We start from the raw sequence: 13,965 nt of genomic DNA on the forward strand, positions 1-13,965 counted from the left end.
TCCAAAAGAGGACGATATCCGCTTCGTCATGCCTAGAGCTGATCCGTGCTGGTCGCTGAGGAAATACATCAACTTCGCGCTGCGGATCGCCAGAATGGCTTTCACCGTGGATGAAGCGGAGTCCAGCCCGGGGTCGTCACATGTGGTTGCCTCAAGCCCGGCGGCCTCCGCTCACTCTAGCCGGCTGTGTGTGACGCTGTGTGTTTCGTTGTGAAAGCCTTCCAAAAGAGGACACAACTAGAAATCAGTGGTTAAGTTGTATTTACAACACTGTTCCAGAACAGTTCAACCCAAATATTCAGATGTGTGCAGCGCATTTTATGGAGGACTGTTTCCTGAACCTGGAAGAGTAGCCTACAATGCGTCTGTGGCACAAAGGCTGTTTCTATAAAGTTGGGCAGTTCCAACATTGCAAGGACAGTCTGGCGCTTCTGACTCACAACATGTAAGTACGTTTACATATTTAAAACATTTCCGTCACACGCTTGAGGTATTCAGCCAATCACAATCAGAGCACACCTCGCTTTTCAGAACGATAAGCTTTATAAAAATCGACACGTTTCAGAAAGGCAGGGCATAGAGGAGCAACAATAATGTACATTATGTGGAAAATAATGTGTTTTTTTAACCTTAAACCGCATAAACACATTGCATTACACCAAATACACAACATAATGTTCTTTTTAGCAACGTCATATGACCCCTTTAATATAGAATTCATTAGATTTGCATCTCATATGTATGAATATATAATAAACTACTAGGCTATTTAAAGTAACATTTATTCAGCAAGAATGCATTAAATTGGTCAAAAGTTAGAATAAGTGCTTTTAAATGTTACAAAAAAGTTATTTTGAACTGTCTATTCATCAAAGAATCCTGAAAAATAAATGTAAGGTGCTTTCCACAAAATTATTAAGCAATCAACATTGAAAATAATAAGAAATGTCAACAATCAAATCAACATATTATTACAATGATTTCCTAAGTATCATGTGAAATTGAAGACTAGACTAATAGCTTTTAAATTTTTATAATTGTAATAATATTGCTGTTTTTATTGTATTTTTGACCAAATGCAGCCTTGGTGAGCATAAGACAGAGATGCTTTTAAAAAAAATAAAAAAACACTGCAAACTTCTGAGAAAAAAAACACAAACTTTAGTTCTAAAAGCCGTTAATTATTTAATAACAGACTAGGAAACATGGCATTTACGGCACATAAAAAAATTTTTTTTAAAAAAGAATGAAATGGAATGGAATCCCAGAATGCACTCGCACAATCATTCCTGCAGGATGGCAGACAGATTGAAACTTTTCTTTTCTCCAAGACGCAACCTTAAAAGATAATCATAGGAAGCTCACTAGGTTTTGTAACTATGTGTGATTCTGACAGCATTTTTTTTCCTGAAGGAGCTACTGTAACAACCTAGCTGATCCAACAGCATGTATGTGCCACGATCACATGCTATAAGGAAACACAGGGATTATGTGTGCGCACAGTAAGCAAAACTTGGCAGTCTTTGCGACTGTCTACATCGACCTACTAACCTGGATTTAGTGCTAGAGCACACAGCCAAACAATCCAGCATCTGTTTTCATACAATTCACCATGCAAGAGTTGATTTGAGATTGAAGATCAGATTGTAGTTTTATTAACACAGACCTATAGCGTAAAGTAACTTGTGTTTTTCATGCACATGGTGTCTAATATACAGTCAAAAATACCCAGGATAGCGTGCAGTGCTGTCTTTCGGTCTATCAGACGATACAAACCGCAGCAAAGTGAGGTCTTGCATGTGGTTTAATATAACCACCATCTGAGCTACTCTGTAAAAACAAACCTACTTATGTTTTTGAGATGGATGTGGCATGTAAATATGATAATAATGAAATAATGAAAATCATGTAACTGGGCTACCACAACATTCTTCAGCACCTGCTATGCAGAGAAAGAATCCAAAAAACACGGTTAATACTAATGTATTTACAGGAATGCAGAAGAACTACACCAATTCACAAGCTCAGCTTGATTATTTGCTTGCCTAGATCAATGTAAACATCGTTAAAAGAGCTGTTGTTAATTATACCATTAACTACATAACGTAAAGATGATGAACAAAGCAGCCAATGTTGTTTTTATCCAACTCTTGACAGATAGTTTCTTTATCAGCAAAGCCACAAGTTAAACCCACAACTAGAGAAATGAACGAATGTTTTACTTGTAGCTATATTAAATAAATATTCGTGTAAATTGAGTGTCAAGTGTGTGTGTTTTGGAGCTTGAGGTGTGAAAACCTCACAGGCTAACGGTGTTAGCGCGTTAGCAGGACGACAGAGCAAAACAACCCGAGACCAGGAGCGAGAAAAAACACAAAATTCATCGCGAACGCACCGACTTCCGCAACCGAACTCATATAGTTCATCAGTAGAGACATTTTAGAAAGTCGTTATACAACTGTCGCCTACCGCAGCGGTGTCCTTTGCGGAGAAATGGAGGAATTCGCTACACAGAGCGGACGGTGCTTCACGATCGGTCTCGGCCGCCGCCATCTTTACTTCAGTGACCAGCAGAAGCAGCAGCGAGGGAAGCGGAAATCAGCCGCTCCGTCCTACTTCCGCCAAGGAGCTAGAAAACTTTTCAGCTGACTAATGGGAAAGTATCCCTGCTGTTGCCCTGGTGACGAACTACAATAGTAGCCCTGTCACATGTGTTTTAAAGAAATTGCTCACGTAATAATTAAACTGTCCCTCCCAACCTCATATGCTGTTATTTCTCTAGGAAGCGCCCTACATATGCAGTATTTTAAGGTGTCATATACGTGAAGGCTTTAAAGGGTAGTGGATTTTTGAAGAATCGTTCATGCAGCTATTTGTCATCCCAAAAGACTTCATAGTGGTCTATTAATGATGTCAAGCCTGGCATGACATCACATTTTTGAATCCGAACACAAATGGGATTTCAGAGAAGGGAGATTATCAGTATAACTCCCTGATAAATAATTAATAAGCTTTCTGTTCCTCACACAAAGCTATCATACTACAGATACAAGCGTACAAGTAATGACTCCTTTTCTGTTTCACAAAATATACACTAGGCCTACAGGTCAGAAATGTGAAATCATTCATGTTTTCGGATGAAGTCTCTCATGCTAAACAAGGCTGCTTTTATTTGATCAAGACTACAGTAAAACAACAATACTGTGAATTATTATTAAAATTGAAAATAACTGTTTTCTATCGGAATATATTTTAAAATTTAATTTATTCCTGTGATCAAAGCTGAATTTTCAGCATCATTGCTCCAGTCTTCAGTTGTCACATGATTACGGTGACCGAGAAGTGCACAGCAAATCACAATTCTGAAGATCCTTCAGAAATCATTCCAATCTGATGTGATGCTCAACAACGTAATGATTCCAAACTTGACCAGTATAGTGTGCATTGACAGCATATGAGTTTTGAGTGTGAGAAAAATAAAAAAAATTAAAAAATAAATAAAAAATGTGTGGAAACTATTTCTTTGAGGTTTTCTGGGGTTCAGATAAAGAGACTAGTCTTGTTTCACATTGTATAATTAAAATCTTAATAATTAAAATAAAGTCACTTTAATATACACAGATGCAAATCTATATTGGTACAATGGCATAACTTAAGGAACAACAAAGGTAGGTTACATAATCATGACTTGCTGCATAAGTCCTTTCCAAGTCTTGCTCCGAGTGGAAATAAATGTTGATTTCCGCAAATCATTAATTAATTTCAGAGGTTTTACTGTCCGCTGTAGGTTGCTTTGTCACTGAGGGTTTCTTGTCATCATCAGTAGCTGCAGAAACACCAGTCAAATCGCTTAAAGGGATATTCCAGGTTATAGCATATGGTTAACATTATTTACCATAGACAAATATTTGAATGTCAATGACCGCCTCAATAAAAACGAGGCTTACAATGATCCCATGCATGTTTGTGCATACTTTCACAGATGTTCATTATAAGTGCAGAGGTCTCTTACATGTCTTGGACTGTATCAGACTGAGCAGCAAACTGTGGAGTTCCTTCACTTCAGCCTTCAGCTCACTCAGGTCCTGACTGTGCTTCTGCTGGTCTTTCTTAAGTCTGTGAAGAGTCTTGAGATGTTCTTCTTTCTCTGGAAGTGCAGCACTTCTCCTTTTGTAAAAAAAATAAAAAATAATAATAAGCAGCCTTTCCAGGAAAATCACGTCCAAATGCATTATAGCATGAAAACTGTAACGATCTAATATCAAGAAGTTGCTAGATGTTTATCAACCAACCTTGTGGTATCTTCTCTGGCACCTGCATAGGCTAACTGCGGTGAGAGTGTCTCTCTTTGGATGTTCAGATATTTATCTAAAGTATCCTGCGGAACTTGCAAAGTTTCAGTTATTCTGAGATTTCAGAAAGGACATGTGAAAAATACAGCATACAGTAGTTGTTGATGTAGACACCTTGATCTGTTCTGTGAGCTTCTTCATCTCAGCATGTTGTTCTGGGTTAGTGGTGACGTCATCATCATAGAATTCTCCAAGCGGGGCACAATGCTGGTGGATGTACTCGTTGTCATAGCAACGTCTCAGGCAAGGCATGGATTCCTCTATTTGCAGAATGATAGCAGCTTGTTGCATCACCGCATTGGCCAACGCGTTGTCATAGACCCTGCAAACGCAAACAATTCTAGGTGTTTTCAATACAACGAGAATTCACAGTAAACACATCTACAGTAGCATAACCAAAAAGGTGATTATGATGCATCAATACTCTTAAAGGGATAGTTCACTCAAACAGTTGACGTTAACCACTGACTTCCATAGTAAGAAAAAAAAAATACTATACTTAGTCAATGGCTACCGTCAACTATTTGTTTACCAACATTCTTCAAAATATCGTCAGAAGAAAATATCTAACAGAAGAAAGAAATGCATACAGGTTTAGAAACAAAGTGGAGGGTGAGTAAATGATGACAAAATTTAAATTTTTGGGTGAACTATCCCTTTAAGGTGTGGTCACATTTACCGTTGCTTGGAAAAATTTAGCAGGCGAAATTCAAGCATTTCAGTAGGAATCCATGCATTCTGAATTTCGCATGAGGGCAAGAAAAAAGTTGCCTGTGCATATTTCTCTCATGTTCAAGTTGGTCAGGCGAATTCTAGAGAGATGCTAGGTTTGAAAGTGAATTTTATGTGAGCTGTGCTGCATACATTGCCACGCTATTGACAATGGACAATATATATATGTATGTGTGTGTGTGTGTGTATATATATATATATATATATATATATAGGTGTTCTGAATGTTAGTAGTGTCTATATAATATTCAAAACTCTTCAAAAGAGCATGTTAAATAATATTGCTGATGTGGTTTGTGTCAGTGTGTTGGTGTCTGCCCCAGCTCTACTGCCGCCCCTGTCTCTGATGATGGAAAGCGTTCTACATGCTGAACAACAGCTCACGGACCGAACCAAAGCCAAACTCCTGTCAGCTCACATCTTAGCCCTGCAGATACAAGGACTCAACGGTCAGTCTGCATGTTTGTTTGGGGATAACACATTACACCAACTGTGTGCATATTGTTTGTTCTGTTTTAACAATTGTTTAACATTTACTGGTTCAGGAGGAGAGATTACCCAGCTTCCCCAGCTGCTGTTGTGTGTGTGTGAGATGGTTCAGGACGAGGCCCTGGCGTTGATTGACAGCACACGTCACACGATACAGAGAGGTGATGTTCAGGAGGACAGCATGGAGACAGACAGCCCGCATTTCCAGAAAGACCAGCAAGACTCAGTGAGTGTGTGTTTGTATGTATAATGTACACAGAATGTATATATGCTATCCCATGATGTACTGCACTTAGGGCTGTGCAAATAATCAAATGCGATTTTCATGCGCATCTCATCAGTAAAGCCGGTTCTGTGATTAGTAGTAAATCTCCAGCATGTGTGTTCCAGCATATATATATACATATATACATACATACATATATATATATATGTGTGTGTGTGTGTGTGTGTATATAAATATATATATATATATATATTTTTTTTTTTACGCATTGCATTAATACATCATGTCATCAGTCATTTGATCGATGCATCAATCCATGTCAATGTATTGTTACACCCCTAATAAACATATCATAAAAGTGTATATGGCTAATTAATACCTTTGGAAAGTGTCAGAAAGCAGAGCAATCAGTAAATTAACACAGAGAATAGCAGAGAGGGCTAGAAATGTTCCACAGAGCAGGTAGGCCATCACTGCGTCCACATCCAGCATGGCATCAAACTCATACTCATCCACCAGGGTGATACGGTACAGGCTGTACAGCAGCTCAGGAACCGTCTTCATACTTGGCACCTCAGCTAAACCTGAGACCAGTAAGCACAACATTTATATATCATGCAGCTTTACATATAAAGTTATATACTATAAGTATTTGTGATGTACCTCCAAATATGATCCAGAAAGCACAGGCATATGGAACGTAGATCTCTATATAGAGAAAAAGGAAACGCAGCACGTCTCCTGCAATCTTCCCCAGCATGACAATAAAGGGCCCCATTACCCTAGAGAATAAAAATCAGCCATTACCTGGAGTACAATCATGTGTCATGTTGTAGGCCAATAGAGTGCAAAGCTCAGTTTTCACAACTAAAAACCATTAAAGAGAGAAAATTCTGTCCTCATTTGCTCACCCTAAATGTTGTTCCAAACCAGTATGAATTATTTTCTTCTGAGGAACACAAAAGAAGGTTTTGTCTTTTTCAATACAATTAAAGTCAATGGGTCCAATTTTGTTCTTTAAAACATCTTTGAGTTCTGTATAACAAAGTAATACATAAATGTTTGGAACAACATAATGGTGAGTTAATGGCACAATTTGCATTTTTGGGTGCTCTATCCCTTTAATTGTCAAGACAAATGTAGACTGACGTTTTTGACTCAATTACATTATTTGCAATGATTCATCCTGCTTATAAAAGTACAACCATTCAAAAGTCAAAAGTTTGGAGCTGGTAAGATGTTTTTAAAATAAGTCTCTTATGCTCACCAAGCTGCATTTATTTGATTAAAAAAAATACAGTATAACAGTAATATTGTTAAATATTATTATTATTATTATAACTTATATATTATTATTTTTAATTGTATTTTATTCCTGTGATGCAAAGCTGAATTTTCAGCATCATTACTCCAGTCTTCAGCCACACGATCCTTCAAAAATCACTCTAATGCTGAGTTGTGCTTCTTCATATTTTTGTGGAAACAGTGATACATTCAAATATAAAATCTTACTGACCACAAACTTTTGAATGGTTGTGTATAATGGTACATAATATTGTAGTTTTTTTTTTTCTTTAAGTCAGTGTTTGCACTATTGTGATTGATTTTGGATCTGGAAAAAGCAGCCGAATTATTGTTGGCTCTGCTTGATGAGTGAAATGGCATAATATGGATATACTGTAGTAGCATTCAGAAGTGACTGAGCACATGGTGTCCAAACCCCCGTGTCCTTATGTTTCTATGGTTACCGTAACTCTGACCATAGCTGTGTCTCATTTAGAAGGCTGCGCCCTCCGAAGGTCGCATTCGAAGGCTGCATACGTCATCGAGGCTGTCTCATTTCAGAAAAGCAAGTAGGACACTCCGAATGCGACCTTCTTTCACGGGAATTCGGAGGATGCATGAGGTGTATCCTTCGCTGCTACAGATAACCCACAATTCTTTGCGTCGCCGTAAACAACCGTTGTTAATTAGAAAAATGCCGGAGCCGGCAGATGTACTTGAGGACACTTCGTATATGCATCCTACAGAGGATGCGACCTCCAGAGGATTCGACCTCCGGAGGGCGCAGCCTTCTAAATGAGACACAGCTCGTATGTTCCCATGGTTACCTAGCCCACAAAGAAGAGGCCACCTGTGGAGTCTCAGTGAAACCTGAGATATGGAAGCATTGTTATTTGGGCCACTGGCCAGGTGACAGCATTTGACTCCAGGCGCTCTGTGTGTCATAGCAGTCAGGAGACCCAAAAGTTGTTGACATTATATCTGAGTCTCTATGGTAACTGCCACTGACCAGGTGTTCCTACAGAGCCGAGGTCCCCAACATTGTACTCAGATGACCACTATCTCAAAAGCCACATGCTTCCCTTTAAAAAAGTTTACTTTACATACACATCCACAATTTTTCAAGTAAGACATAGAATTCTAGAACAGGTGAAGAGAATTTATGAATTGATTTTAATTTATCTGGCCATTTTGAAAATGAAATTTTCACACACAAATACATTTAACATTTCAAATTACATGCATTCATCTTGATTTTCAGCTTTCTAGTTTTTCCCGTAAGAAAAAATGTGTGTAGTTTAGGTTATTTGATTATTCAAAAATCATAATCATTTCCTCTAAAATCAAATAGGCTTGACTTATAAGGGCTCTGGAAACCCCTGGTGGAAGTCAAGATCCCAAAGTTATACTTACAAAAAGATTCATTACCTAAAGGCTCGGACATGCTTCATCAGCCTTAACCACAGGAAAATAATGGACACTGCGAAGAGGCGAAGACTGTTCTGTCGAAGTGAGTCAGACACTAGGAATATATCTGCCAAGTGGATGCCCAGAACTGCCAGCAGCAGCGAATAGACCAGCCAATCAAAGATATTCCTGCATGAGACATCCCAGCATGCTTAGTCATACAGGAAATGTACTTTTTCACACTCTTTCACATTCAACTGTATATTAGCTTGTGATGAATAAATTACCAGAGGTCTTGAGAGTAGGTTCCTTTCAGGTTTCGAATATACTTAATTTGGCCTTCCAGGTAATTGCGTTCCTGTTTTATATATATATATATATATATATATATATATATTTAAAAAAATAAATCAATTGTGAGTTGTGTCCTTACAAGAGTGTATTTTATTCCTGTTCATTTATACTACAGGTCAAAAGTTTGGAATAATTTAATTATGATTAAAAATTATTTTTTTATGTTTTTGTGTTTTTGAAAGAAGTCCCTTATGCTCCAAAATACAGTAAAAATAGCAGTATGGTGAAATATTAGTATAGTTTAAAATAGCTTTTTTTCTATTTAAATACATTTTCAAATGTAATCAATTCCTGTGATGGCAAAGCTGAATTGTATAAATGATGATAGAATTTTCTTTATTGGGTGAACTAAGCTTTTAAAATACAAAAATCAAAAACATAGGATCCATCAACAGATTTCAATCCAGATTGTGAGTGCAGTCTTCTTAAATAAGGCCAAGTAGAAGTGAGAGTGTGAACGGGTTCAGTGTGTTACCTCAGGCCACATAGGGTGAGAGCAGCTCAAGTCCTCATTGATTTTCTGCACAGTCCAACGCTGCCAGTGCTTCAGTTTCCTCCTAGATCGCACAATCTCCATCACTTCCCTGTACACCTCAGCCACCGTCAGCACTAGTGCCAAAACCACCAACAACACACGCCACCAGTCCTACCAAGAGAAGTGCATGTACTGTAAGCATATGTTTGTTCAGAAGCAAAAAAATGTATATTCTAGATTTGTTTACTTTGCGCATTCTCAATAACGTTACAAAAAATAAGGAAGAACCCTTCAATATGTCAACGATCGTCAACAAGAGAAAGATAGTTAACACTATTAAGATAGTTAGTCCTACCTGAGGAAGATTGTACCGATCTCCATCTGGACGTACCGACACAGATATGGCTACTGTTGTCCAGGACACGATAAATAGGAAGTTGAGAAGCAAGAGTATCCAGGCTCCCGTTCTGTAGGAAAACATTTAATGTGATGTTGATCTCTGCTGATGTTTCTCCATGCATCAGTTTTGAACTTTGATGTTGGTTTACCTGCCATATAAGTTCCATTTGACAGTGATGAGTTTGAGCACTACAGGGTGCATGATGAGATCCAGTTTGCCCTGACTGACAATAAACTCCAGCTGTGGACAGAGACAAATCTCATAATCTAATGCAGCAACACTGTACAGAAATGTATGTGAAATGTGCTTAAAGATGTGTACCGGTGATGACGGATCAGAACCTTTTGGGTTTGTCTTGTCAGCAGGTTTTGGCTCCATGAGATGAAGGTAGTAGAACTGTTTTCGGGTCATTCGGTCTTTCATATGGAATTGATTCATTGCCAAATCAGCCTGTCAATTAGTAAGATTTTTATAACGTTTTTAAAGGAAATCTTTATGCTCACCAAGGCTGCAATTATTTGATCAAAAAATGCAGTAAAAACGGCAATATTGTGAAATATTATTACAATTTAAAATAACTGTTTTCTATTTGAATATATTTTAAAAGGGTCATATGATGCGATTTCAATTTTTCCTTTCTCTTTGGAGTGTTACAAGCTCTTGGTGCATAAAGAAGATCTGTAAAGTTGCAAAGACTAAAGTCTCAAATCCAAAGAGATATTCTTTATAAAAGTTAAGAGTCAACCACGCCTACCTAAAACGGCTCGTCAATAATGTACAGTATGTGGAAAATAATGTGTTTTTTGAACCTTAAACCGCATAAACACATTTCATTACACCAAATACACAAAATAATGTTATTTTTAGCAGCATCATATGACCCCTTTAAAATGTAATGTATTCCTGTGATGCAAAGATGAATTTTCAGCATTACTTCAGTGTCACATAATCCTTCTAAAAATCATTCCAAAATGCTGATTTGATGCTCAAGAAACATTTCTTATTATTATCGATGTTGAAAACAGTTGTGTTGTGCTGCTTCATATTTTTTTTGGGAAACTTTTTCTTTTTAGGATTCCTTGACGAATAGAAAGCTCAAAAGAACAGCATTTATTTTAAATAATTTGTAACAATGTAAAAGCTTTTACTATCTCTTTTGATCAATGTAATGCATCGTTGCTGAATAAAAGTATTAGTTTCATTATTACAACAAGCTTAATGTTTGTGGCCTGATGATATCTACCACAGATTAATTACCAAAATAATAGTTTAGAATTTAAAAGCAGAAATGTGAAGCACTGCAATAAAAAATAAAAAAAATTAAAAAAAAATTTTTTTAATACATTTAAATAATAAATAATTCAGTCATGTAAATGTATATCAGTTATTAAAATAAAAACAATTATTTAATTTTATATTTATTTATTCTTACTTGCATGATTTACAAATGATTTTCATTATTCTACATTATGCAAAAGAATAGCAAAGTCCAGATAAATTGTGCAAAGACAGAAAAAATAAACTAAAATTGTTTGCTTTAATTGATTTGATATTTCCAAAAATTTAGTTGCAATACTTGTATTGTGTCTTGGATTAATGGGTTTTGCTAGTATTATTTTCATTTGAAAGTCATGATGGAAGCATCTGCTAAATGAATACATGTAATGTCATTAATGCTGCTGATTAACTCGTACTGAATCGATTACAATCCTTGAATCCTCACCACAGAAGTCATTTTAGTAACCATGGCAGTAATGCAGAGCTGTCCATCAGAGTCCTGCACCCCAGCATCTGCTCCAAACTCCAGCAGCAAACGTGCTGTCTCACTCCGATCTGTACATAACACACCCAATAACTCCCATAACACCCTTGAATGCAGAAGTCAAAAAAGTAGAGACATCTTTGACAGTAATCAACAGATTAATCCACAGAGCATGCACAGATCAGGTCAGACTTTATAGAGTTATAAAAGCCTTACCGAAGTTAGCAGCCAGCTGTAGAGGCGTTCTCTCTTTATAGTCTCGCACAGCGATGTCCGCCCCGTTCTGCAGTAACATCCTCACTGCCCCGACAGCATCATTCTTAGCAGCAAAGTGCAGTGGGGTCTGCTTCTCTTTATACGTGCGAGCTTCAATGTCAGCTGCCATTGCAACAAAATATCAGAGACAAAGCATACAGTCATTTGAGATTTTTTTTTTACATTTTAAAAGAAGTGTTTTTTTTTTCTTTTTAAAGTTTCCAAGAAGTTGCATTTATTTGATAAAAATACAGTAGAAAAAAAGAAGAGTAAAAGCAGTCAATAACTCTTTTGTATTTTTATACATTTTGAAATTTTATTAATTCCTGTGATGACAAAACTGAATTTTCAGCATCATTTCCGCACTCTTTAGTGTCATGATCCTGCAGAAATCATTCTAATATGATCATTTAATGCTCTTCTTCTTATTATCAATCGATTTCTTATTTTTATCAATACTGAAAACAGTTGTGCTGCTTTATATTTTTGTGAAAACCCTGATCCTTTTTGTAATTCTTTGATGAATACAGTACATACACTCTCAGAAAAAGGGTACAAAAGTTGTCACTGGGCTGGTACCTTTTCAAAAGGTACTCTTTAGTACTTTATTTACCTCTAAAAGATGCATATTAGTACCTTAAAGGTACGTGTTAATACCTAGAGAGTACATATTAGTACCTTTTGAAAAGGTACTGCCCCAGTGACAGCTTTTGTACCCTTTTTTTTCTGAGAGCGTACAACCAGTTCTTAAATTCTGAATTTTGCTGAACCCTGATAAACACACATAAACACACCTCCTCTTTCTAACAGGAACTGCAGCATCTCCTCATAATCCAGAGCTGCGGCTACGTGAAGAGGTGTCACTCCAAAAGCATCGGCCCTCTGAAAATCTGCCCCTCTTTCCAGGAAAAAACGCATCACGTCCACGTTCCATGCCCGAGAGATCTACCAATAAACACAGACATCTACAAAGGTACAAAACAGATTTCAGTACTTCAATAGTTTGGTATATTAACATTATATAAGTTAATGAAATTACGGTATTTAACTGTAAATTTAAGTTAAAACCGTAAAACCTAAAACGCTGCTACCGTATTTTTTACGGTAAAATTCTGGCAACCACAGCTGCCGTTTTTTTACCGTAAATTTCACGGAATTTTTTTTACAGTGTAGGATTGATATGTAACGTCTGTGTAGAATCATGCATGATCTTTGGGGTTTTATGGCTTAAGAGACCCCTTTTAGCCTTTGACATTTGCATATAAATTGTGAAGAGGTGTCACTCCAAAAGCATCGGCCCTCTGAAAATCTGCCCCTCTTTCCAGGAAAAAACGCATCACGTCCACGTTCCATGCCCGAGAGATCTACCAATAAACACAGACATCTGTGAATGATTTACAAGATGTCACCTATATTCTCAATATTTGAATGCAAGCATCAGCTGAACATTTAAATCCCAGAATTACATTTTATGGCATAAATGTCTTACATAAGCAGTCAAACATTAACCTCATGCAGGGCCATTTGCCCATATTTATCAGCTGAGTTTGGGTCAGCTCCATCTGTGAGGACATCATTCAGAAACTGCAGGTCCACCTGAAAGCAAAAATCAGTATCACTGTGTGGCACTGACAAATACGACATCATGTTCTCCCAAATTTCACCAAAGTGGAGCCACATCATTAGTTTCACGCATTACCTCATCTGTGTCTTTATTGCTGGCTGCCAGGACTCGAAAGTGATCCAGAAGCCTTTTATTCAGCTGGATCTTCTTCTGTCCATCTACATTGTCTTCATCCATTGCCAGACCCTTGTATTTGCTGCCTACATATTCCTCTAAAAAGACAAAGATTTAGAGTTATACACTGTAAAAAATGACTGTGAATTTAACGGTAAAAGACTGTAAAAATGCTACAGTAAAAACCTGTTAAATGGTTAACGGTAAATTCCCCTACTATATATGGTGAAAAACTGTATTGGACATTAATTTTACGGTAGTATACGAGACTTCTCAAAACTCTCCTCTTGAGTTTTGATTTTCTGGCAGTTTTTTATCTTCAAGTAACTTCGATTCGCTGTGGACTTTTTCCTATCTTCAGAAGAACCAGAAGTAAACTTCCAGCTCACTCCTAAAGAACTCATCAAAGACCTCCGTTGTCTACCGCATCAGGACTCTTGTTCAGCAATCGAAGCCAATGCAAGTAACCGTTTACAATTATTTAGATGCGT

General features: G+C 37.2%; 2 protein-coding genes across 2 annotated transcripts in view; both read right to left on the reverse strand.

Moving 5' to 3' along the window:
• ubr2 (ubiquitin protein ligase E3 component n-recognin 2) overlaps positions 1 to 2,624 on the reverse strand; it is a 46,690-nt gene extending 44,066 nt beyond the window's left edge. The window contains exon 1 of the mRNA XM_016539069.1: positions 2,470 to 2,624. Within this exon, the coding sequence (XP_016394555.1) occupies positions 2,470 to 2,553 (84 nt within the window). The 5' untranslated portion in view covers positions 2,554 to 2,624. The remainder of the gene's footprint in view (positions 1 to 2,469) is intronic.
• Positions 2,625 to 3,642: 1,018 nt separating this feature from the next.
• LOC107728794 (transient receptor potential channel pyrexia) lies at positions 3,643 to 12,677 on the reverse strand. The gene is made up of 15 exons (XM_016539070.1): positions 12,531 to 12,677; positions 11,698 to 11,859; positions 11,443 to 11,552; positions 10,041 to 10,169; positions 9,868 to 9,959; positions 9,675 to 9,786; positions 9,320 to 9,490; positions 8,778 to 8,848; positions 8,512 to 8,679; positions 6,463 to 6,581; positions 6,179 to 6,383; positions 4,467 to 4,674; positions 4,293 to 4,378; positions 4,013 to 4,167; positions 3,643 to 3,826 (listed from the first exon to the last, which is right to left on the reverse strand). The coding sequence occupies exons 1-15, from the start codon at positions 12,652 to 12,654 to the stop codon at positions 3,753 to 3,755; spliced, it is 1,986 nt and encodes a 661-aa protein (XP_016394556.1). The 5' UTR covers positions 12,655 to 12,677; the 3' UTR covers positions 3,643 to 3,752.
• Between the last annotated feature and the right edge of the window lie 1,288 nt (positions 12,678 to 13,965).

The sequence above is a fragment of the Sinocyclocheilus rhinocerous genome, unplaced genomic scaffold (assembly GCF_001515625.1).
Source record: "Sinocyclocheilus rhinocerous isolate Xijiao unplaced genomic scaffold, SAMN03320098_v1.1 scaffold1809, whole genome shotgun sequence".
In the NCBI taxonomy this organism is placed as follows: domain Eukaryota; kingdom Metazoa; phylum Chordata; class Actinopteri; order Cypriniformes; family Cyprinidae; genus Sinocyclocheilus; species Sinocyclocheilus rhinocerous.

Bases quoted from the DNA above. Each gene is read 5' to 3' on its own strand.
- LOC107728794 (XM_016539070.1), bottom strand. From the start codon at position 12,654: ATGCGTTTTTTCCTGGAAAGAGGGGCAGATTTTCAGAGGGCCGATGCT. The intron at 10,170-11,442 runs GTGAGGATTCAA...ACTAATTGACAG, and splicing joins TTACTAAAATGACTTCTGTG to GCTGATTTGGCAATGAATCA. The intron at 9,491-9,674 runs GTAGGACTAACT...TTCTCTTGGTAG, and splicing joins ATCGGTACAATCTTCCTCAG to GACTGGTGGCGTGTGTTGTT.